Source organism: Loxodonta africana, chromosome 15 (assembly GCF_030014295.1).
Source record: "Loxodonta africana isolate mLoxAfr1 chromosome 15, mLoxAfr1.hap2, whole genome shotgun sequence".
Lineage (NCBI taxonomy): Eukaryota > Metazoa > Chordata > Mammalia > Proboscidea > Elephantidae > Loxodonta > Loxodonta africana.
This window is the reverse complement of record NC_087356.1, coordinates 4,701,606-4,726,364: the sequence shown is the minus strand read 5'-3', so window position 1 is coordinate 4,726,364 and position 24,759 is coordinate 4,701,606. Positions and strand designations below refer to the sequence as shown.

At 43.4% G+C, this 24,759-nt stretch overlaps 1 protein-coding gene across 7 annotated transcripts in view; it reads left to right on the top strand.

Annotated features, from left to right (window-relative positions):
- AFF3 (ALF transcription elongation factor 3) overlaps positions 1-24,454 on the top strand; it is a 667,929-nt gene extending 643,475 nt beyond the window's left edge. For 6 of the 7 annotated variants that reach the window (XM_023552564.2, XM_064268477.1, XM_064268478.1 and 3 more), the window contains 7 exons: positions 1,727-1,790; positions 5,510-5,646; positions 10,112-10,183; positions 11,866-11,959; positions 17,235-17,284; positions 17,432-17,655; positions 20,596-24,454. In XM_023552564.2, the coding sequence (XP_023408332.1) occupies positions 1,727-1,790; positions 5,510-5,646; positions 10,112-10,183; positions 11,866-11,959; positions 17,235-17,284; positions 17,432-17,655; positions 20,596-20,717 (763 nt within the window). In that variant the 3' untranslated portion in view covers positions 20,718-24,454. The remainder of the gene's footprint in view (positions 1-1,726; positions 1,791-5,509; positions 5,647-10,111; positions 10,184-11,865; positions 11,960-17,234; positions 17,285-17,431; positions 17,656-20,595) is intronic. The other variant, XM_064268475.1, reaches the window with a different exon arrangement.
- The last annotated feature ends 305 nt before the right edge of the window (positions 24,455-24,759 follow it).

Sequence of the window (24,759 nt, the reverse complement as noted above, 5' to 3'; positions counted from 1 at the left end):
TGGTAGGAAGAATGGTGAGGGAGTGAGGAGCCAAAGACGGGGGGCCCTGAGTGGTAGGAAGAACGGTGAGGGAGTGAGGAGCCAAAGACGGGGGGCCCTGAGTGGTAGGAAGAACGGTGAGGGAGTGAGGAGCCAAAGACGGGGGGCCCTGAGTGGTAGGAAGAACGGTGAGGGAGTGAGGAGCCAAAGACGGGGGGGCCTGAGTGGTAGGAAGAACGGTGAGGGAGTGAGGAGCCAAAGACGGGGGGCCCTGAGTGGTAGGAAGAATGGTGAGGGAGTGAGGAGCCAAAGACGGGGGGCCCTGAGTGGTAGGAAGAATGGTGAGGGAGTGAGGAGCCAAAGACGGGGGTTAATTATAGACATGAAGGAAATGCCACAGCTGTGTTCCTCGCTTCTTCCTTGGAAAAGTGAAATGTTCTCAGCGTGTTTCCATGGCACTGACAATACTTAATGGAGAAGTAAGAGGCAGAAAACCAAGGTCCTTTTCTTGCTTTAGTGACTTGTGAACCAAGAGTAATTATGTACTGCGATTCTGGTTTGTTTACTTGCTTCATTAAAACCGTTAAAGTGAGGGTAATCGTTCTGGATTACAGTACCATTGTCATGGCGGGCATCTTTTTTTCCCTAAGCATTTTGACCTCTTTGGATAAAGACATGCTCTGACTACCAAGTAGTAAAGTAAGGGAAGAGACCCATGAGAATCTAAAATAAGGCAGTGGAAAATGAGCTTGTAAAACAGTAGGTTAAACCGTCCGTGGTTAGCATCACTGCCCACATCCTCTCTCCCGTTCAGGATGGGAGATACATCAAATATATCCTGATCTGGAGTTGATATTCATGGATAGGTCAGGTGTATTGCTTACCAAAAAAACCATAATACAAAAAAAGTTTATGCAGATGGCACTTAAAGTATGTAGATTAAAAAAAAAAATCTATCAGACTAAGCATTTAAAGGTGCTGCCTGGTGAGCGGCTTAGTGGAGCTTGGGGCCATTACACCTGCTCTGATCAGTCTGCGGATGAATTACCTTTATCTCCCGGCAGAGCTGGTGCTGGCCAGCGTTATTGCTTTAATAATGTGCACGTCTGTCGTTAATGTTTACCAGCTAGCTGATCATCACTCTCCAGAATGCATGCCACGTTTGCATTGTTACAAGGTAGATATCACTTTACAATTAGCTTCATTACAACCGGGATGTAATCAGACAGCACCACCTCTTTTCATTCTTCACTGTGAGCCTTTCAAATAATTAAATGTATATACCTTCAACTATAGGTGCCTTTTCTGCATAGAAATAACACTTATTTTCCTAAGGAGACATAAATATACTCCCCCGTGCATATCCGTGCAATTATTCTGAGGTATGATTACAATCTTTACACCAAAAAGGGCTTGTGTAAATATTGTGTGAAATAAGATTTTTTTCACTTGCTTTCTTAAGCATGCAATAAAAATCTGATTCACAAATTACTCATGGGGGCCCCCGTGAGGGCCACTGTTAGTGCAGACTATCTGCATGTATGTGGTGTGTTTTGAATTGATAACTTAGGAGAAAAGCAACTGCTGTTTTACATACAGGCAGTAATTTGGAAATGCAAAAAATGCCTGATGCCGTAGTAAGCAAGGTTATAAAATCATGCTTCACATTTCAGCAAAAGGAAAGAATATTTTCACAAGATTTTGCACTTAAGCAATAATGACATTTAATATCATTCTCTCCTTGTAGGCCACGCAGTGCGGATTATTTTATGCAAGAAGCTAAACGGATGAAGCATAAAGCCGATGCAATGGTAAGACCCTTTTCTTTCCAGATATGTTCTTCCCAATTACATTTGTACTGCAGCTTCATCACCGGGGCAATATAGCTGGGGTAATTATAAAATCTATTACAAGGATGGCTGGGCCTGTGAAATGGAGAAATGTTTATATAATCAAGTGCTCGTAGCCCAGTAAATTATGACTTCAACAATAATGTCTGACTGGGAGAAAGCCCTCGGTAAATGGATATTTCTATTTCGTTGTGAGGTTTGAATAGTAACCAGAACCAATGGAGTCAGTGGGAGGTAGTATATTTTTCCTTTATAAAAAATCTAGGTTTGCATTTTTCTCTCTTGTTACCCTGGCCGACCCTTGGCTTGGTCCCAGGGTCAAATCCTTTTCATAAAGACTGTAGTGTTCTTCATGTGTATCTGCCAAAAGGAGTACTTCATCTGAAACTGCATGACCACAGAAACTATTATACTGCACAGGATTGGATGTTTTCAAAGAGTAACTTTTCTTATTCGGATAATCTCCTGTTTTGGAAAGCTTGAAGCTCTCAGACAAGAGATAGAAAACTTTTGGGTTTTCTGTTTTTGTTTTTTTTTTCCAAAAGAGATCATATAGTGCTTCCATCTTTAGGTCTCTTCCAAAGGGCTCCTTCCCACCTAGTAATTCCAGCTCTGGTCCCCTCCAGCATTCATAACTGAGATCAGGATGCTGAGATGAATAAGGCGTTTCAAACGACCTCATTACAGCCCTGGAGATGCTTAAACCACAACAGTGCCCCCCTCCCAATCGTTCAGATCTCACTGTTCGAGCATTTATTTTGTCTGAAGATCACTGTCTCGGTACATGAGGAGACAGGAGGAAATAACCACTGAGGACCAAAGACTAGGAGTCCCTCAGTGATGCACATGGTTAACACACTCAGCTGCAGCCTAATGGTTGGAAGTCTGAGTGCACCCAACAAGAGGCCTGATGATCTACTTTTGAAAAATCAGCCACTGAAAACCCTATGGAACACAGAGGTACTCAGACACACATGGGGTCACCATGAGTCGGGATCAACTTGATGGCAACCAGTGTGTGGCGTATGTATCAGAGAATAGAGAAGGGAAACGGAAAGCATGGTCCCTATCCTCACAATCCCACAGTCTAATGGAGCGTTGTGGTCTTCTGTGGAGCACAGCGCGGGGCCATTTTTGGAGAAGAGCATTGAGATTTAAAGCAGAATGAAGTGTTCTGCCTGCATCTGTCGTCCACAGTTTACGGGATTATTCATTCACTGTCACGTAAACCAACACTACCTTTCTACCAATTATTCCCCAAGAGGAATACATGGTGCTGTAGGCAGGCTGGTCCCCTACCAGCCCCTAAACACACTGTGCTTCTACAGCCAGCAGGTCATTGCCCCACAGAGCTTCGCACACTCACACACAAACTCACAACTGCTCACACACACAGACCTTCAGCACCCTCCCAAATCCGGACAAGTTACACCATTCCTTCCCAGTACCGCAGGACATCACTTCCTCCTTTCCTCCCATCTCATTTGCATTTGACTTGTTTTTTATCTTGTCATTCAAGCACATATTGCCCTGCACTTTGAACTACCTCGTGGGTACACGTTTCCTTTCTCCAAATGTATCACATCTTGAAAGAAGCTGTTGTGTGTGGAGCACACATAGCACCCAAGCAAGTGCTTCAGAAAGTACTTGCTGAATGAAATGGCTTCTTTAATGCTTTAGTTACTATTGGCTTAACGGTGTGCCAGCTACTTGTTATGCCTCTGGACCTCGTAAAACCCATTGTCCGACCCACAGCGACCCTATAGGATAGAGTAGAACTGCCCCATAGGGTTTCCAAGGAGCAGCTGGTGGACTGCAACTGCCGACCTTTTGGTTAGCAGCCAAGCGCCTAACCACTGCACCACCAGGCTCTGGTTCATACATTTAGCATCTAGACAGGTCCCTTTTGAAATGTGTGAAGCTCAGCAGACAGGAGTTGGAGCCTTACTGTTGTGTGGGTTGAGCATTCTCTTAGATGATGCTCCCTGGATATGTTAGTTCTGTAAATTTTTGTGAACTTTTGCCTTTTTTTTTCCTTTATGTCTGCGAGATAAGGCTTGCATGCATAGTTATTGTTTTCTTGTGTGATAGTTAGGGAGCCCTGTTGGGTTGGTTTTGGTCTTTCTGTGTCGTATTTGGAAAACCAGAGGTTCCCCATGTAACCTAAATTCAATAAATTCTGTATTTAGTTCTCACTGGCATATTGTCATACCGCAGATCGGTGGCACCAGAATGCCACTCACCTTATTGGTGGCTTGCTTTACAAGCTCATATTTATCAAAATCTATATTACCAACCAAAATTTTTATTTTAATTAATAAGCATGCATTCCAATACTGAAAACACATGTCATCAAAATTTTTTCTTAAAAAATAAAAATTTGGTGACAAAAGCACTATCAAGAAATATTGCTTTGTAGCCTGTTGGGGTTGCACATGCTCTAATATTCCTGTGTGCTGATGAGGCGGGAGCTTTGCTCTTCGTGTCCGTCTTCTAATATGTCACTGCTATGAAGATTTGGGTCTCGGGGCTTTAAATGACAAGGCTTAGAGTCGTGGTTAGAGTATTTCTGTCACTTCTGATTGATGAATGAGTCGTTCGAAAATTGAAGAGATTGTGCAATCCGAAGTCACCATATGTAATTATCCATAGAGAGTAGCAGTATCTGGAATCAAAAACTTGATGTATAAGTTTAGATTTATGAGAACTTAAAAATATAAAACTTACTCTTGGTTACCCTTCTGATGCGGGGACATTTTAATGTAAGTTTAGACAGCTACAGATAATCCAAACAAAAACCATTTATTTTTTATTTTCAATTTGGTGTCCCGTATTAGCCAAGCTGGAAGAGCAAAGCTGATACCTCGAGTTTCACCTCCTCTCCTCACCCCTCCTCACTCTTACCTTTAAGTGAGGTCCTCACTATCCAGAGAATAACCAAACACATGTGAAAAGAGGAAGGTGTGAAGATGTAAATGTCACAAATAACATAAAAGATGCTTTTAATGTCTATATGGCATCAAATTGACAACAGCAACTCAAAAGATTAGATAGGAAACTTAGGGAACAGTGAGTTTATGTTAGTGGGGGAAGAACAACTCAGAAAAGGAGGGTGAGAATGGTTGCACAACTTGATGAAAGTAATCAATGTCACTGAGTTGTACATGTAGAAATTATTGAATTGGTATATGTTCTGCTGTGTATATTCTCAACAACAATAAAAATTATAAAATAATAATGATATCAAAGATAAACATCGAGGTCTTAAACCATCGAAGTTGGGCTACATGCAAAAAAGGATGAAAACTCTTACATGGGACCAGACCTATCAACTTCGGTGCACGGTTGGCGTAGCATCAAGGGATGAAGAGTGAAGTTCCCAAACTATCTGAGATGAGACAGATGGAAACAGACATTAGGGCACCCATGAAGTGTTACTCGCTTCAAGTGGCAGTTGTTACATGAATTTGGTACAGTCCTATGTGTAATCACTCACTCACTCCAAACCAGTAGCACTTTGTGAAAAAAACTGAGAAGCAAGTATTCCATTTCTTGCTTCTCTCAGGATTTTGGAACTCAAAAGTTGGGTTTCTCAAATAAAGTGTATAACCTTTGTGAAAATGCTGTTTAACAAAAAAAGCAATTCTTAAGGAAAACACTGTATTAACTCTGTTGATCAGGTGGAAAAGTTTGGAAAAGCTTTGAACTACGCTGAAGCAGCCTTGTCATTCATTGAGTGTGGAAATGCAATGGAACAAGGTCCAATGGAATCCAAGTCTCCTTATACTATGTATTCAGAAACAGTAGAACTCATCAGGTAAGCATTGTGTCCTCTTGCTGGGACTCGGGAGTGGGGGAGCAGGCAAGGGATATGTGTAAGTACAGAGAATACGGAGAATGTAAACCTGCACCATCAGCCACCACTAACCAGCGTGCATCCCAAAATCCAGGCACTTGAGATTTTGAAAGGCACTTTCTCACACACCCTGCCTCCTTTGGTCTCTTTGTGAGCAAGACAGGGCAACTGCTATAACCCTGACTGCTTCAGGATGCCAACACTTGCCTACTCATGTTTAACTCATTCCACCTCTGAGTTGCTTTTTCACTGTGGTTCAAGCTGGTATAATCTAAATCTTACTTCTATCAGTAAATTATTCAGGAGATATGTGGTGAACTGGCACACACATGGCTGGCTTAAAGGCATTCAAAAAAAGCAAACAAACGAAAAACCCCTAACAACAAAAAAAGTGTTGTATCAGCTAAATACAAGTGAGGTGCGGGGGTGCTTACTCTTGCTCTGCACCAGAGCTATGACTCTGGTTGGCCCACTGATGCAGGAAACCCTGAGTGGGTGGGGAACTCACAGGTAACCTTGCGTGGGTGGGGAACTCACAGGTAACCTTGCGTGGGTGGGGAACTCACAGGTAACCTTGCATGGGTAGGAAATTCACAGGTAACCTTGTGGGTGGTGAACTCACAGGTAACCTTGCATGGGTGGGAAACTCACAGGTAACCTTGTGTGGGTGGGAACTCACAGGTAACCTTGTGTGAGTGGAAGACTCACAGGTAACCTTGCATGAGTGGAGGACTCACAGGTAGCCCTGCATGAGTGGGGGACTCACAGGTAGCCTTTCATGGATGGGGAACTCACTCCATCTTCCAGATAATTTAGACTCAATAGATCCCTTTAACTACCCAGAAAATTGAGACAAAAGTTTTTCTTACTTAATTTAGAAAACAACACTTTGTCACTTAAATCTATTTGTTGTCTGCTGGGCCTGAGTCTCCCTTCCCCACCAGGATCTGCATACTAAATCTATATAGGGTAACTGCCTGAAGAAAAGAAAAGGTTTAAATAGGACCCAACATCTCTTCATGTAACAGATAAAATGTCGGAGATGCAATGTAAAATCACTGGTCATACAAGGGAGCCCTGGTGTTGTAGTGTTTACGAGCTTGGCTGCTAACTGAAAGGTTGGTTGTTTGAATCTACCAGGTGCTCCTTGAAAACCCCATGGGGAAGTTCTCCTCTGTCCTGTAGGGTTGCTATGAGTTGGAATCCACTTGACGGTAACGGGTTTGGTGTTTTGGTTTGGTCGCACCAAGAATCAGGAAAATCACAACCTAAACAAAAAAGACAATCAGCTGACAGCAATACCAAGATGAATCAGATGTTGGAATTGCCTTAGGCTGGGTTCTCTAGGGAAGCAAAACCAGTAACGCATATAAATATATAGAGATTTATATTAAGGAAACAGCTCATGCGATTGTAGGAGTTGGAACATCGTCTGAAGTCCTTGGATCAGGATAGAGTCCTCTCCCAATTCACGGAGCCGCAGAACCTGATGAACCCAAGATGCGCAGGTTGGAGAGCAGGGCTCCCGCTCACAGGTTGTGACGGTTGAGGAATCCCCAGGGTCGGCAGGCAAGACCACAAGGTTTCTCCTGATTCATGTAGCTGCAGGGGCTGGTGAACCCAAGACAGGCAGGTCGGGGAGCAGGACTCTTGCTCACAGGCTGTGAAGATGAGCAAATCCCAAGATGGACAGGTAAGCTGCTAGCTCAAGTCCCAAGAACCAGAGGTCAGACAAGAGACAGCTACTGGATCTAGAACAAGCCAACAACCTTGGCAAGGCAAGCAGGAAAAAGGAAGTAGACAGCGGAAGATGCAGAGATGAAGGCTGAGGGGGTGGTGAGCTGCCACAGGCCCCACCCCTGCCGGTACCACGCAGCAGATTCCATCATGGGGGTGATTACATATCAGATTTTAACAGGAAAGTGATCACAACATTATACTACTGCCGAAACACTGAGAATCATGGCCTAGTCAAGTTGACACACAATCTTAACCATCACAGGAATTACCTGACAAGAATTTTAAAGCAGCCATCATAAAAATGCTTCAACAAAGAATTTCAGATTCTCTCAGAACAAATAAAACATTTTTTTTAATCTCAGCAGTTAAAAGTTTTTAAAAAGAACCAACTCAAAGTTACAGAAGGAGCCCTGGTGGCACAGTGGTTAAGTGCTCAGCTGCTAACCAAAAGATCAGCGATTCAAACCCACCTGCCACTCCGAGGGAGAAAGATATGGCAGTCTGCTTCTGTAAGGGTTACAGCCTTGAAAATCCTATGGGGTAGTTTTACTCTGTCCTACAGGGCCACGATGAGTCAGAATTGATTTGGTGGCATTGGGTTTGGTTTGCTTTTGGAAATTATAGAACTTAAAAAATATAGCAGAAATGTTTTTTTTAATCTTTTAGAGGATAGAACCAATGAACTTGAGAGCAGAATATAGAACTTAATCTGAGCAAGAAAGAGAAAACAGACTGGGGGAAAAACATGAACAGAGCCTCAAAGACAATAACTAAAGAGCCAACATTTATGTCATCAAGAGTCACAGACACAGAGGAGAAAGCGAAATAAAAGCTGAAGCTTCCAAAATACGGCCAAAGATGTAAGCCTGTAGATTCTAGAAGCTAAGAAAAGCCCACATAAGATGAACCCAATGAAATCAACGCCAAGACATATCGTAAGTAAATTTCTGAACACTAAAGACAAAAAGAATCTTGAAAGCAGCCAGAGAGAAACAACACATTAGCTACAGGGGCACCAATTCAGATGACAGTGGATTTCTCATCTGGAACCACAGAGGCCAGAAGGAAGTGGCACACATTTTTCAAATGCTGAAAGAAAAGAGCTGTCAACCTTGAATTCTATATTGAGCCAAACTATCCTTCAGGAATGAAGGGGAGATGAAAATATTCTCAGACAAATAAAAACTAAAAGAATGTGTTGCTGGTAGACCTACCATTAAAGACTGTCTACAGGAAACTCTTCAAACAGAAAGGAAATGGCAAAAGAAGACCCCTCAGAGCATCAGGAAGGAAGAACACCAGGAAGAACAGAGATATGGATGTATACAGAATAAACTACCCTCATCCTGAGTTCTGTAGATCATACTTGATGGTTAAAACAAAAATTATACCACCATCTGATGGAGCCCTGGTGGCACAGTGGTTAAGAGCTTGGCTGCTAACCAAAGCGAAGGCAGTTTGAATCCACCGGCCGCTCCTTGGAAACCCGGTGGGGCAGTTCTACTCTGTCCTATAGGGTCGCTATGAATCGGAATCCACTCAGCAGCAGCGGGTGTTTTGTTTTTTTTTGTTTTTGCTGGTGCTCAAAACAACATGTATTTAATAGTGGGGACCTAAATGGAAGTAAGGTTTCTGCATTTTGCTCCAAGTGATGAAACGTTGACACCAGTAAATTGTGGTGAGTTGCGTATGTATATTGCAGCACTCAGAGTAACCACTATAAAAACTATCCAGAGGGATGCACTCCGAGCACTACAGGTCTGCGGCTATGGAGATAATGTCACAATGACACCTTGTTTCTTGGGTGGTCTGCAGTGAGCTAGCCTGCTGTGCCAAGAGCTTTACAAACACTGTCTTGTTCCCCCTTACAGCAGTGCTGTGTAACCAGCAGGATTAGACTCATTTTATCAACAAGGAAATGGAGGCTTAAAGATGTCAATATTTGTGTCTAAGATCTCACAACTCGTGAGTGGGTTTGAACCCACGACTCTGGCCGTTACACATACCACCTCAGCTCTTTCAAAAAGTCTGTGTGTAACTTGGTATGTTACTGAGCCAAAAGAATGGCCACAGCCTCCCTGGTTCAGAAGAATAAATGGAATGAAGTGTAGTCATAAAAGCCTCTAGTTTCTCATAACACATGTCTATAGAAGCAACTATAGATTAAAAACGTATCCAGGACACTCATGCTGCTGTCAAAGTGAGAGTTCCGTAACAAAGAAAAAGGGGTGAAGCCAAGCATTCATCAGCGTGCGAGAGATGAAAAATGCTCCTGGAGGTGGCCCTGCAAGGATTGAACTTTGCCTCCCACTTGTCTGCCGCTCAGCCGTAAATCAGAACTTGTAAAAATGGATATGTTACCATACACATGGATAATTCGTGAACTGGTAGCACTCCAGGCTGTCTGTAGCGTTTGAACTGGTGTTGTTAAAAGCAGAAAGTAGCTAGATGGTCATTAAAGTCATGTTAGTCTAGACATCACAATAATGTGAAGCTGGGGAAAATGGGGCAGCTTCAGCTAGCTTTTTAGGAGAGAACTATCAGCAAGCACTATTAACAACGGAGTGTCGAGCAGAAAGAGGTGTCATCATAGAAAATGCTTGTTGTTAATAAGGTCACTTTTTTTTTATATTTCCTTTGTTTTCCTTTCTCATTTTTGTTTTGTTGTTTTTGTTGTGTTCTGTAGGTACGCCATGAGACTAAAAACCCACTCAGGCCCCAATGCCACACCAGAAGACAAACAACTGGCTGCATTATGGTGAGTGTGTGACAGCAGCTGGAAGAAATATCCCTGCCACCGTGTGTCTTCACCGGCAAAGCAGGTGCTGAAATGTGTCACGTTTCCCCGTGTCTTCTAACGTACAAAGCCGAACGCAGTTCTCCGGCAAGGGGGGCCCAGGCTGTTCCTTGCTGCTGGATGGTGCACGCTGGGAATTCCCAGCAAATGAACGTGGATGGGTCCGTTACCCGAGGATATGTTTTCTTCGTGTGTGTGTGTGTGTGTGTGTGTGTCTGTGTGTTTTAAAATCAGGTAAGTCTGTTTTAGTAATTTGAATACTAATTATGCCAAATGTAATTTCTCTCATGTTTAACATTTTAGGTGCAATCAAAATAAATCATCTATTGCGTGAAATGCGAGATTAGCCCAACTGAATCACAGTGACGCACTTAAGTTCTCCACACATTAAACCGAGGATCAATCCGTTATACTTTGATAATAAAATAATTTATTTTCCGAATGTGAACCGATGTGTAATAGATTTTTTTATATTGATGATGATTACAGTAATGATGATGTGGTTGTAATAATAATTTGCCCCGTCGTATCTCTTCGGGGCACCTCACCCCCCTCGCCAAAATCACAAAGAGGGAACGTTCTGTGTTGGTTCTTCTTGAGAAGGAGATTCAAGATTTTATGTTCACATTCACTACCAAAGGCTCCTTTCCTCCGAAGGCTCATTGCCACATTTCTGCTCTAGAACCTGGTCTGCAAATCAGAGAATCGGGTCTCCAAAAAAAAAAAAAAAACTGAGCACTAGACATCAAAGAGAGGGTCTCAGTGGAGCATTGCATCACCTGGAGTTTGGCATGCTAAGAACAGACAGTTAAATTGTGTTTTCGTTGTTTGTGTCGTGTTTACGGTGGTATTGTAGCCTGTCAGCAGCAGACCTGAGTTAGCAAATAATTATGAGTGAAAAACACCAAGGGAAGAGGGAGTGAGTCTCAGGAAACGCTTTCTGTGTTCTTTTCCAGCTTTTTTTAAGTTTTCTATTGGGATTAGTAAATATGTGATAATATATCACATGTAACGTGTGAATAATAAATACATGTTATATAAAATCATAAAGTCACCATTCTCACCATCGATTTTTATTGTTCATAAAGCACGGTCATATATGCTACTTTATTCCCACTGATTATAGACCAGTGAAGTAATTAAACAGTGAAGGGAACGAAAACAGATGCACAGGCCCTTCTTTCAGCAATGCTGACCCTGCCCAGCGGGACGCCCAGGTGTCAGAGGGTAGGTAGAGGAAGCTGGCGCTGCTCTGCGGCTCACCTGTGCAGGCAGCCAGCACCCTGTGTGGTGCGGCCTCACTTCTGTCATGGAGAGACACTGCCCTCTAATGGCCGGAGAAGAAAATGGCCAGCCCCACTGCCCAACGAAGCAGCTATAAAGTTAGTACTAGAAAATGACTTAGCGTGAATTTCTTTGCAGAGTAACTCCTTGGGATTTTGAATTATGTATTTTGGAACAAAGGGAAGGTCAGATACACACAAAAAGACATTCATAGAGGAAGATTTGTGTGCGTGTGTATGTGTGTGTTATATTAATCATGGTATAAATATGAATGCCTTGAAACCACAAGATTTTTTTAAAGCCTCGTTTGTGAGGGATCCACTCATGGTCCTCACGGCCCTTTCTCTTTTCTGCTGCAGTTACCGATGCCTGGCTCTCTTGTACTGGCGGATGTTTCGGCTCAAAAGGGACCACGCTGTAAAGTATTCAAAAGCACTTATCGACTATTTCAAGGTACTGTCTGGCTAATGGGTAGCATTGTTCCTGGTACTCAGACGTCTCTCTGCCAAGGACATTCTTGAGGAGTCTGGTAGAATCTAATGTTTGGGGGCTAATCCAGGACTCCTCTGGGACTAACCCCATTTATGGCACCCCTGGTGGCGTAATGGTTAAGAGCTACGGCTGCTAACCAAACGGTCGGCAATTCAAATTCACCAGCAGCTCCTTGGAAACACTATGGGGCAGTTCTACCCTGTCTATAGGGTCAGAATTAAAATCGACTTGACGGCAACAGTTTGGGGTTTTTCTGGGTTTCTGTGTACTTTGGGGAGCAGGGAGCCCACCTGATTTGTCCTGCTACCTTGTCGTCCAAATGCTTTTAAGGCATCAAGAGACCAGAGATCCAGTTACTCATTCCGGTGTCTTAGGAAGGTCATCTTCCAGCTAACATAAAGTCTTCATGTTTACTTAAAGTTTCTTCCTCTTAGAAGTAGCTACTTGGAGCTCTTTTTTTAGTAGCAAACTTAATGTTTAATTGTTGTTGTTGTTGTAGTTAGTTGCCAAGTCAACCCCGACTCCTGGCGACCCCAGGTATGCAGAGTAGAACTGCTCCATAAGGTTTCAAAGGCTGTGACCTTTCAGAACCAGATCACCAGGCCTGTCTTCTGAGGCACTTCCAGCTAGTGGTCAAGCAGTTAGGCATTTATGCCACCAAGAAAATTTAAAAAAGAAAACCTTCTCTGATGTACTGTCGTGAAGTGGACATGAAATAAGAATTCTGGGCCTCTTTGCTATTTATCTATAGAAGCGATACAATTTTAGCATCTCTACCTCCACCAGCCCTTTGTCAGATAGACACTCATCATTTTAATTCCTTTAATCCTCAACCTCCACTTCTTGGAGGTGACCCCTGATGACCAAACTGTTGGGAGTCCCTTGGGTTTGTCCAGCATTCTGCCTCCTAGTCACACATGTAGAGTAACCAGGTGCCAAGCCAAGGATAATTTTCATGGCCCATCGGTCATTGTGCAAGCGAGGGTTCTCCAGAGAAGAAGAGCCAACAAGACGTACACACATACAGATTAGAGAGAAGGAGACTTAAAGGAATTGGTTCATGCAGTTGTGGGAGCCAGCAAGTCCAAAATCTATAGGCCAGGCAGGCTGGAGACTCCGGAAAGATATCTGTGTTACAGTCTTGGGCAGAATCCTTCTTCTCTTGGAAACCTTAGGCTTTGCTTCAACTGATGGGATCAGGGCCACCTGTATTTAAAAAATAATAATAAAACACATTGCCATTGAGTTAATTCCAACTCATAACAACCCTGTAGGACAGAGTAGAACTGCCCCATAGGGTTTCCAAGGAGTGGCTGGTAGATTCGAACTGCCAACCTTTTGGTTATCAGCGTGAACTCTTAACCACTGTACCACCAAGGCTTCTGATATTATGGATGGTAATCTCCTTTACCCTGAGTCAAATAATTTTAAATGTTAATCACATCACCAAAATAAATACCTTCATGGTAACTTGTCTTTGACCAAACAGCTGTGCCCCATAGCCTAGCCAAGTTGACATATAAAATTCACCATCACAGCCATTGTGTGTCTTAATGACAAGAACTGGCACTGAGTCTTTCTCTGCACTTTGAGCCCTTATGGTCAAGATCCAACATTTTCAGAAATTCAGAATCTAAGAAATATGGAAGACAGCTTCCTGGCCAACTGACTGGAAGAGATCCATATTTATGCCTATTCCCAAGAAAGGGGATCCAACTGAATGTGGAAATTATAGAACAATACCATTAATATCACAGGCAAGCAAAATTTTCCTGAAGATCATTCAAAAACTGCTGCAGCAGTGTATTGACAGGGAGCTGCCAGAAATTCAGGCCGGTTTCAGAAGAGGACGTGGAATCAGGGATGTCATTGCTGATGTCAGATGGATCCTGGCTGAAAGCAGAGAATACGAGAAGGATATTTACCTATGTTTTATTGACTACGCAAAGGCATTTGACTGTGTGGATCATAACAAACTATGAATAACACTGTGAAGAATGGGAATTCCAGAACACTTAATTGTGCTCATGAGGAACCTTTACGTAAATCAAGAGGCATTTTTTTCAGACAGAACAAGGGGATACTGATCGGTTTAAAGTCAGGAAAGGTGTGTATCAGGGTTGTATTCTTTCACCATACCTATTCAATCTGTATGCTGAGCAAATAATCTGAGAAGCTGGACTATGTGACGAAGAATGGGGCATCAGGATTGGAGGAAGACTCATTAAGAACCTGCATTATGCAGGTGACACAACCTTGCTTGTTGAAAATGAAGAGGACTTGAAGCACTTACTAATGAAGATCAAAGACCACAGCCTTCAGTATGGATTGCACCTCAACATAAAGAAAACAAAAAATCCTTACAACTGGACCAATGAGCAACATCATGATAAACGAAGAAAAGATTGACGTTGTCAAGGATTTCATTTTACTTGGATCCACAATCAACAGCCATGGAAGCAGCAGTCAAGAAATCAAAAGACGCATTGCATTGGGTAAATCTGCTGCAAAGGACCTCTTCAAAGTGTCGAAGAGAAAAGATGTCACCCTGAAGACTAAGGTGCGCCTGACCCAAGCCACGGAATTTTCAGTCGCATCATATGCGTGTGAAAGCTGGACAATGAATAAGAAAGACCGAAGAAGAATTTACGAATATTGAATATACCATGGACTGCCAAAAGAACGAACAAATCTGTCTTAGAAGAAATACAGCCAGAATGCTCCTTAGAGGCAAGGATGGCGAGACTGCGTCTTACATACTTTGGACATGTTGTCAGGAGGGATCAGTCCCTAGAGAAGGACATCATGCTTGGCACAGTACAGGGTCAGCGGAAAAGAGGAAGACCCTCAACGAGGTGTATTGACACAGTGGCTGCAACAGCGCGCTCAAGCATAACAACGATTGTAAGGATGGCTCAGGACCTGGCAGTGTTTCGTTCTGTTGTGCATAGGGTCGCTATGATCCGGAACCGACTCGAGAGCACCTAACAACAACAAGAGCTAATACTAAGGAGAGTTATTAGAGTCAAGAAAAAAATGCTTGAATAGAGAAGACAGTTGAATTCTTTAAGCCACAAGGAATTACAATAGAAGTTTCTTTTTTCACCTCCCATCTGTTTTTTAAATTTTGTTGTTGAAAATATACACAGTAAACCATAACCAATTCAACAATTTCTGCATGTACGATTCAGTGACACTAATTACATTCTTCAAGTCATGCAGCCATTCTCACCCTCCTTTTCCAAATTGTTCCTCCCTCGTTAACCTAAACTCACTGGCCCCAAGCTTTCTGTCTAACCTTTTGAGTTGATGCTGTCGATTTTAAACCATGTAGACAGTTCCTTCAAAGAATACAATGCTCAAGGCAGACATTCTTTACCAAATAAGCTCAACTATTGTTTGGTTCAAAGAAGACTGGGATATTTTTGACTTAAGGTTTAAAGATTATCTCAAGGCAGTAGTATCGGTGGTTCATCCAGCCTCCATGGTTCCAGAAGGTCTGGATTCCATGAGAATTTGAAATTCACAACAGAACTTTTAAGGGATCGAGAATTTCTTGAAGCACGTATGCCGTCAGTCCATGAGTATGCACAGAGCAGGGAGAGGACACAGCCTAGCTAACAAGAATGTCTCCTCCAGGAGTTGTGATCTGTTACCCCTAAGCCAAAAAAAAAAAAAAAAAACCGTTACCATTGGGTCGATTCCGACTCATGGCAACCCTATAGAACAGAGTGGAACTGCCCCACAGGGTTTCCAAGGAGTGGCTGGTGGATTTGAACTGCCAACCTTTTGGTTAGCAGCCGTAGCTCTTAACCCCTGCGCTATAGGGTCCCTATGAGTTTGTACTGACTCAACAACAATGATTAACCCTAAAGTAAAGCCTGTTTAAACGGTGCTGAAAGCTCAGAGACTCTGAAACCTGCAGGTACCAACAACAGTTTAGTTACCGACCATGGGTTTTAGCAGTACAGAGTTTTCTCTGAAGCAGGAACTTCATTGTGCCTATGTCTCTTTATAGTCACGGAGCTTACTGGTAGGGGAAGAGGCCTGAAGACTTCTCTCTCCCTTCATCACCCTTTTCTGGACTGTTTCCAGAACCCCAACTCCCCTCTCCCTGCCCCTTCTTAGTGCTCTTCTTGTACACAGGCACCCACAATAGAGGTCACATTTGTAGAGCCAGTTCACGAAGCTGTGGCAGCAGGCTGATCAGTGGGGTGGTTCCAGATGGAGGAGAGGGTCAGTAGCCTGCAGCCAGGAAAGGGAAGAACAGCTCACCCATTAGGAAGGGTTTCTGGAATCATTCCATCCCCTGACCTCAGTAAAAGTTGGCACAGTTTGCAACTCTTTCCTTGTATTTACACACTGAAGTGGCTGGACCGCCTGAGTCCTGACAGGGCCAGCTGTTTCTTACCATTTTGCATAACACTCCCATTAAAAACAGAAGAAATCAGTTGCCACCTCATAAAGTGCTTGTTAATCAAAAGAAAGACTTGGTCCTGGGGAAGCAAGCTGAGGCTGCTTTTTGTCTCTGGAAGGGAACGTTCGCATCTGCATCACAAAGACTGGTTTTTGTCCCTGTTTTGTTTGTTTGTTTCTATAACAATCCTTTAGACTTCTGTCTAAAAAAGCATTATTGGGCTGTCAGAGAGGCTCTCCAGCAACCTTGGGAAACGCAAAACTTTTAAACACCTGGTGGAAACATCTGGCTCACACAACATAACCTCCTCAGCCAGATTAAGAATGTTTGAATATTCTGTTAAGGCAATGTGTTTAAATCTTTTTTTTTTTCCAAAATATTCAAGAGCAACTTCCTATAAGAAAAATATGTTTAAACTTCGTAAGTTAAAACAATAGAACTTGGTATTCCCAGGCATGAAATGTGTGTCAAAGACTTCTGCGAATATGTCCTACAGTAAATATATAAGGCCGGCAGAGAGAGGGTTCCCGTTCCTTTTTCCTTTCAGAAGAATCAGCCTAGTTTAAGATCGAAAAATTAGACCAGATGGGGACTACGATTTATTTTAGTATATAAAAACCAAGGGTGTGGGGCGAGCCCTTCAGTTTAGCCTGCTGTGGGGGAGAGAGCAGACAGCCCAATAACTGTAACTTCCCTGACCCAGTTCCTGCGGACCCGCATCTTATTTGCAATGTCTGCAAGTCACCTGAGAGCGTGTTATTGTCGGTCCTTGGGCCTTGAGCAGATGGCACTCATGGGCGATGTTTTCCTTTCCTGCAGAACTCTTCCAAAGCTGCCCAGGCCCCATCTCCGTGGGGGGCCAGTGGAAAGTAAGTTCCCTTCTCCAAGGTCAACGCAGTAAGTGGGACCCTGCATGACGCTGGGCGACGCGATGCTTTGCTTCCGTGCCGAGGGGCTGCCCACTTTGCCTGGTGCCAACCTCTCTACTCTTGTTTTTCTGCGCTCCCCCCTTCCAGGAGCACTGGGACCCCATCCCCCATATCTCCCAACCCCTCTCCCACCAGCTCCGTGGGATCCCAGGGGAGCCTCTCCACCAGCAGCGCCCTGTCCCCGTCACCCATCGTCAGCATACCCCAGCGCATCCATCAGATGGCAGCCAATCACGTCAGCATCACCAACAGCATCCTCCACAGTTACGACTACTGGGAGATGGCCGACAACCTGGCCAAGGAGAACAGAGGTGTGTGTGCCACCGGGGAGCGGCGAGCATGGCGAGACACGGCTCTGGGAGAAAGCCTGGCCGCTGGCCATCGTTGTGTCTGAGAAGAGTAGCAGTAGTGGTCACCTCCTGTGTGAAGCTTCCCTGGCCTCTCTCTCACTCGGGACCTCCTGTGGCTTTACTTACTTTTATCCTTACTGTGGCGCTCTATGTGAGATCCGTATAGGTAAAGATGATATAGACATAGGTCCCTGGGTGCTGCAAACAGCCTGTGCTCGGGTACTAACCGAAAGGTTGACACTTCGAATCCACCCAGCCACCCACTGAAAAAACCAAACCTGTTGCCATCATGTTGATTCCGATTCATAGCCACCCTACAGGGCAGAATAGAACTGCCCCATAGGGTTTCCAAGGAGAGCTGGAAGATTCGAACTGCCGATCTTTTGGTTAGCAGCCGAGCTCTTAATCAGTGCGCCACCAGGGCTCCACCCAGCCACATCATGAGTAAAAGACCCGGTGATTTACTTCGGTTAAGATTGCAGCCACCGAAAACCCTGGGGAGTGCAGTTCTACTCTGACACAGATGGGGTCACCATGAGTCAGAATTGACTTGACAGCAATGGGCTTTTTATAGATAAAACTAAATAGATACAGATATACACCTATATATTTTCCCTCTAAACAGTGCGCTCCTTAAAGGTAGGGGTTATATTTTATTTATTGTTGTATTCCTACGACCTGACGTGGTGCCTAGACATAGCTGGTACTCTGAAACATCAAATGAATAAGTAAATGAGTCTAAGTGTGAGCTGCTTACACCTGGAAAGAGAGCTTTACCTGCAGCAGTAAGCTATATTTCTTTTTAAATAATGTTTGTTTTTACTGATTATAAAGGTAATGCATGCTTATTGTGGTAAATTTGTCAAGTACAGAAAAATATAAAGACAAAGATTTTAAATCATCAGTAACCTCATCACCAAGAAATAACCACTGTGAACAGTCTACAGAAGCTTCTTCTGGTCTTTCTTGTCTGAATACATTAGTTTTACCAAATTAAGATCACACTGCAGATAGAGTTTTCTATCCCGGCTTTTTTCATTCAACGTGATCTCAGGCATTTTCTCATGTCACTAACTAGTTCACAGACAGCGTCTACGATGTTATTCCATTGTAGCCCTCTATAATATTATCATAAGTGGTCGTGTAATTATTCTATCACCATAAAATATCCTGAGTTCTCAAACCATTCCCCTGTTTTTGGACATTTAAGTTACTTCCAATTTTCTTCTACAGATAACATTGCAGTAATTATCCTTTATAAACCACTATTCACATTTCTGACTATTTTCTTAGAAGGGTGTTGTAGAGGTAGAATTTTGGGGTCAAAGGGTGCAGATTCTTTTAAGACTTTTGATACATATTGTTTTCTCCGGAAGCATTATACCAATTTACTATTTTCCCTCCAGCAATAAGTGCATTTACTTTCTGACTATTAAAAGCAAATTACATCCCCATCACAGCAGAAACCTCTGAGGGTATTAGGGAGCCTACAGTGAGATAAGGAATTACGGCACCAATAGGCAGACGAACCCTGAGTACACGGGTTGTTAATAGCAACAGATAGTACATAATATGCAACAGAGAGCTTGCGCACACTCTGAGTCTAACAGGAATTCCAGGGAAGTCAGATGCCAGGGGACCGAGGCCACTAGGCGGGGTCTGCCAGATAAGCTGGCATTACACAAGGCTTTGAAGAGTAAATAGCAATTGAACGGCTAAAATAAGTAGAGTGGTGTCCCACGTAGATGAAACAGAAGGGACAAATGTATTAAAATGTACGCGGCCAGCTTGGGAGACACTGAGCAGGTCTGGCTCCAGGCTGCACTGCCAGCTGTCAGCTGCCCGCTGCCCAAGGTCTCAGTGTCACATGTCGAGGGCAAATTCAGCATTGCTCTCCCCAGGCCTGCTCCGCTTCTCCTGTTCTGTTCCTGGATTCCTGCCATGGCACCTGGAACTTGGAGTATTCCTGACTCTTCCCCTCCCTTCCCAGCAGGACTTTGTTTGACATTTCCTAGGAGCACCTTTGAAAGCCCTCTCCCAGACACTTACTTTCAAGGACCATTTCTCAGTGATACATCTTGACAGCATAGCAACCAGATTGCTGCAGTCGAGAGTGCGTTCCCGTCAGCCATTGACCTGGGATCTTTGTATCTTACCCTCCCACTACCCCTCTGCACCCAGGAGTGTCTTGCCGTGTGTAATAAATGGTTATTGGAAGGTCAGCATGCCCACCAGGAAACCCAGACAGTGCCCAGAGACTAGAAGGTGACGACAGTGGAGATGTTTCAGGATCCATCTCTGATTTGCCCCAGGAACCTGGAGCCTCCCCACTTGGGCTCATTCCAGGGGCTCCGTACGTGGCTGCACTTGATTACAGCTTACCGGATGACAGAGCCGCATTCCGCACTCAGGGTGGGAAGCTCCCCTGCACTGGGACAATGACATCTGAGGAAATCGATTTTCTTTGCCATTTGGTACCCAGACCCAGTACCCTCGAGTCGATTCTGACTCATCAAAAGCCAATTGCCATCAAGTCGATTCCAACTCATAGAGACCCTAAGGACAGAGTAGAACTGCCCCATAGGGTTTCCAAGGACCGGCTGATGGATTCAAACTGAAGACCTTTTGGTTAGCAGCCGTAGCTCTTAACTACTGCACCACCAGGCTTCATTTAAGTAAATGCTATTTAAATTGGAAATGGCCGATAGAATGATTTATTTGTATATAGGATGAGTTGGCCACCTTTGGGTTTCATTTTTGCAATTTGATTCTGAAGCCACACAGTGGGACAGAGAATGCTTGATTAGATAGAAGCCACGGGTGGAATTTGTTCTCTAGTCAGTCTCTCAAGGTAGCGTAATTAGCATACGGGCCACTCTAACACCTCTCTCTGTCCTCTAGAATTCTTCAACGACCTGGATCTGCTGATGGGGCCTGTCACCCTGCACAGCAGCATGGAACACCTGGTCCAGTACTCCCAGCAGGGCCTGCACTGGCTACGGAACAGCACCCACCTGTCGTAGGGACCTCACCCCTGCCAGATTGCGCTCTCATCTCCATGGACAGCTCAATGTTACTGGACACTGTACCTCTGAAATTCCCAGCCACAGCATTTGTCCAACTGCGGCGAATGTTTCCTCAGCATCAAACGATGGCCTTTCCCCCAGAGCACGTGTGTTTGTATGTGTGGGTGTATAAGAAGCTGCCTGTTTATGTACATTCAAGATATGCAGCTCTTCAGGACATGTTTCCTTTGTCTGGTTTCCATAATCTTAAACTAGACAAAGTGATCAGAGGTTTCTGGTTAGAAGAGTTACACACACACACACAAAATCACACACACACATTTTCTATTCCAATGCTAAACCATGACTTGTTAGAAAATTCAACGAAAATCTCGTGAGTTGGTTAACCAGGTGTAATACAGCACACCAAAAGCTTGACTGCCAGTTAAGATGAACCTAGCTTTTAGACTATTGATCTCTTTCAGTATTAATATACTATTTCCCAATTATGTTTTTGATTGGTGTGTATTAATGGATAATTGAATAATGGAAATAAGTCAGTTATTTTTGTGCCAGGAGTTTAATAGGTTGCATGTTATCAAATACCCTGTCCTCCTTCTAATACCCGCCCCATTCCATCCAACTTGGTTATCAACTAAATACATAACAAGCAAATGGATCCATTCCCACAAGCCTTGCCTGACCCACCCCCAGATTAGCGTGAAAATGGCACTAAGAGTTGGTAAAAACCGGTGTCTCTGAAAGTTAACAAACACTCAAGGGATGATTGTGTTTTGGAGCTCAGTTAAAAATTGAAATCGTTTGCATACGTGACCACAGACCCAGCCAGTTTCTTCTTCCTGCCCCCATGACGCAGTGGCATTAGAGCCATGTGGCATTTGTCAGCCAACATTTTTCAAGTCTTTTCTTTCCACGGAAACCCTGGTGGCATAGCAGTTAAGAGCTACGGCTGCTAACCAAAAGGTTGGCAGTCCGAATCCACCAGGTGCTCCTTGAAAACTCTGTTAGGCAGTTCTACCCTGTCCTGTAGGGTCGCTATGAGTCGGAATCGACTTGACGGCAGCAGGTTTGGTTTTTGGTTTTGGTTTTCTTTCCACAGTAGTTTTCTCACAAGTTTCCTTGGCCAAATTAGGACATTGCCTAAAATGTCCCTTCACTAAGAGTCAGTGCCCATTGCTTATCAGGCTGAGAACTGTTTGCCATCGTATTACTGTGCAATGTTCTCACTCTTCATGCGGGGGGTGCCCTTGCCGGCCCTTTGTGCATTTTGATTGATTTTTCCGGCTTTGATTCCCAAGCTGCTTACGGCACAGGGCAGCACTGTTCCCGCACTGGTCCCAATTCTGTCTGGGGCAGCAACGACCCGAGCATCCTGAGTAAATCCTGTACATCCGATGTGTTTACTTCTTGTCCTTGGCTCTTTTCTTTTCCTGAACCTTACATTTTCATTTTTTTAGTTTCTGTCTGAAACTTATTTCTAGTGTCGTGTCATGTCCTAGATTTAGTCTCTTTGCTAAATATGTGTGGATATGAGAATATTGAGAAGGCAAAAAAACTCCTAAAAAAGAAAATTTACCTTGTCACACCTTAAAAATAATAATAGGAATGCCCTCGAGGCCTCTCACTTGACAAAATTGCATCAGGACGGTCTGAAAAGACAGGCGGTGCGATATGTGGGGCTATCCCGTTTTCACGGTGATCGTGGCACAAGGTATTCATAACAGGTGTTGGTGCACGTTCTGTCTGATGCTCTCTTGGTCTGGTTGCAGCGTTCACACTTTGTCAGCCTGATCTCGAGGTGCGGACAATGAGATTGCTGTAATCCCCTAACGCTAAGCACTGACTCAGAACTGCAAATGACCAAACTAGTTTGTTGATTTAAAATGAGCAAGTGAAGCGCTTGTTAAATTTGCATTTGGCTTTGGCCTTCAAGAATTCTGGAAATACTAGCAGTTTTCTAGTTTATATTTATCCAACTGAGGTGCTTTCACTAGTTGTTGATGGATTTCATAATCCATTCCTATTTTAGAAATTTGAATCAAATTCTTTTAAATTTTTTTTTTTTGAAGGACTGAGGCTTAGTTCTGTTTACTTGGTGAAATCTGATGATGATGTATTCAAACTCTCATCAAGGAGTGACCTCGGGGTCCGTCACGCATCCCTGGGTGCTGTTTTGGTCTTGCCCATCGTTAAAGTCGAAGGCTTTGTTTTAGCATCTATGTGGCGTGCTTACCTACGACACCCACTTAAACACCTGGTGGTCTCGGCCAACTGTCCCAGCAGTGTTTTGTTGTTGGTGTTTCCCAACCAAGCTTCTTGAAACTGGACATTTGGGGGGATGATCAGAGCATCTTGTCACCACCCCTGGCTTCCTATCACCTGTCACCATCTCTGGCTTCATCTGTGGAACGGGTGGGGACAGAAGTTTTTGCTAGGTTTTAATACAGGTGATTTTGGCAAGGAACCGCCTTCTGATTGCTGCTCGTGAAAGTCATTCATAACTTGCCCCTTTCGTTTAGTTTTGTTCAAAGTAGAAACATCTTCCTTGTGTTTTCTGATTATAAAAGAAACAGGCTCATTGTAGAGATTCAAACAATACAGAAATGTATAAAGTAGAAAGTGTAAGTCCCCGGTGGTCCCATCCCCCTAGATAGACAACCTCTGCTTGCAGTTTGATGTCTATCCTTCCAAAGATGTTTCCCTTGAAACCTGTCACTTTTATTATCGTTTCTTTCTATGTGAAGACATATTCTTTCCTCAGAAGTTCCACATGACCTTAACTGACCTTGTCCTTCCATGACTGGAATGGATGTCTCCCTTTGTCACAATGCTAGAATTGGCTGGGGAAGGAGAGTTACCCCACTATATTCCAGATCAGAATTTTGGCATTGGTTATTGCTACACAGATCAGACTCATACGCAGAGTTATGCCTGGAGAGAGAGATTTGGTTAAAACAAATATTTCTGGAAAATTTCAAATTGCAAACGGAAAACTCAGACCCACTCTCTAAAGAGGAGTGTACTGGAAAGGTCATTTGAAGAGCTGATAAATTGTGTACCAGATGGCACACATGGAATACAATGCAGTGAGACTTGCTGCACTAAAACCGATCATGCGGTGTACAACAATGATACGTGTAATATATGATGTGACGTGTACATTTCTGACACCCCACCCATGATATACACAGTTTGTATAAATGCATACATTTAAAAATATATATGTACAATACAGCGAACATAAGACTGTAGTAAGCCTGAAGGATATTTCTAGTGCCTAATATGGAGTGTAAGTCGCTGCGTGTTCATATCACCTTGGGTGTGCAGTAATTGTTATAAAACTTATCCGTGCAGCCAACCATTATTTATGAGTCACATCTTTGAAGCTGTGCAGTAGTATATACATATATATTTTTAAATAACATTTTTCACAGTTTTCCAGAGTTACTGTTGAAACCTGTATCACCAAAAAAAAAAAAAAAAAAAGGCAAGATTTTTTTAACGATGTAGACACTCTTCAGACCCAGTAATCTGTGTGTGGTTTCTCCGTCTGTAGATACCCAGAGACTCAGCAGTCACCAGCCTTAATGCATGTACAGGATCCTGTTGTGACTTAATTTATCTGCAGTTTTTAATCCATGCGGAATTGGAATTTATAAACGGACTTGGATTAAATATGTCTGCCTTTCTAAGGTTGCAAATGTTACATTAAATGATTTATGTTGTAAATGAGAGAGATGGAGTTGTACGTAAAAAATGTCCACTATTTTCTGTGACTGTTCTTACAAGGGCACCTCATGATCAAATACATTCAGACCCGTATCCGGGCTCCCAATTCACCATCTCTTCAGAAGCAACCATGTTGGTTCACGAGTTTTTTTTTTTTTTTTTTTTATGTATTTCCCACAGATTATCATTAAGTCTGGTTTTTTTTTCATGGAAAAGAAGCATGTTCTTCTTCATTACAATTATAGTTACTCCTTGTCTGTCCAGTTTCCCAGCACACACACACACACACACACACACATCAGTGTCCCAG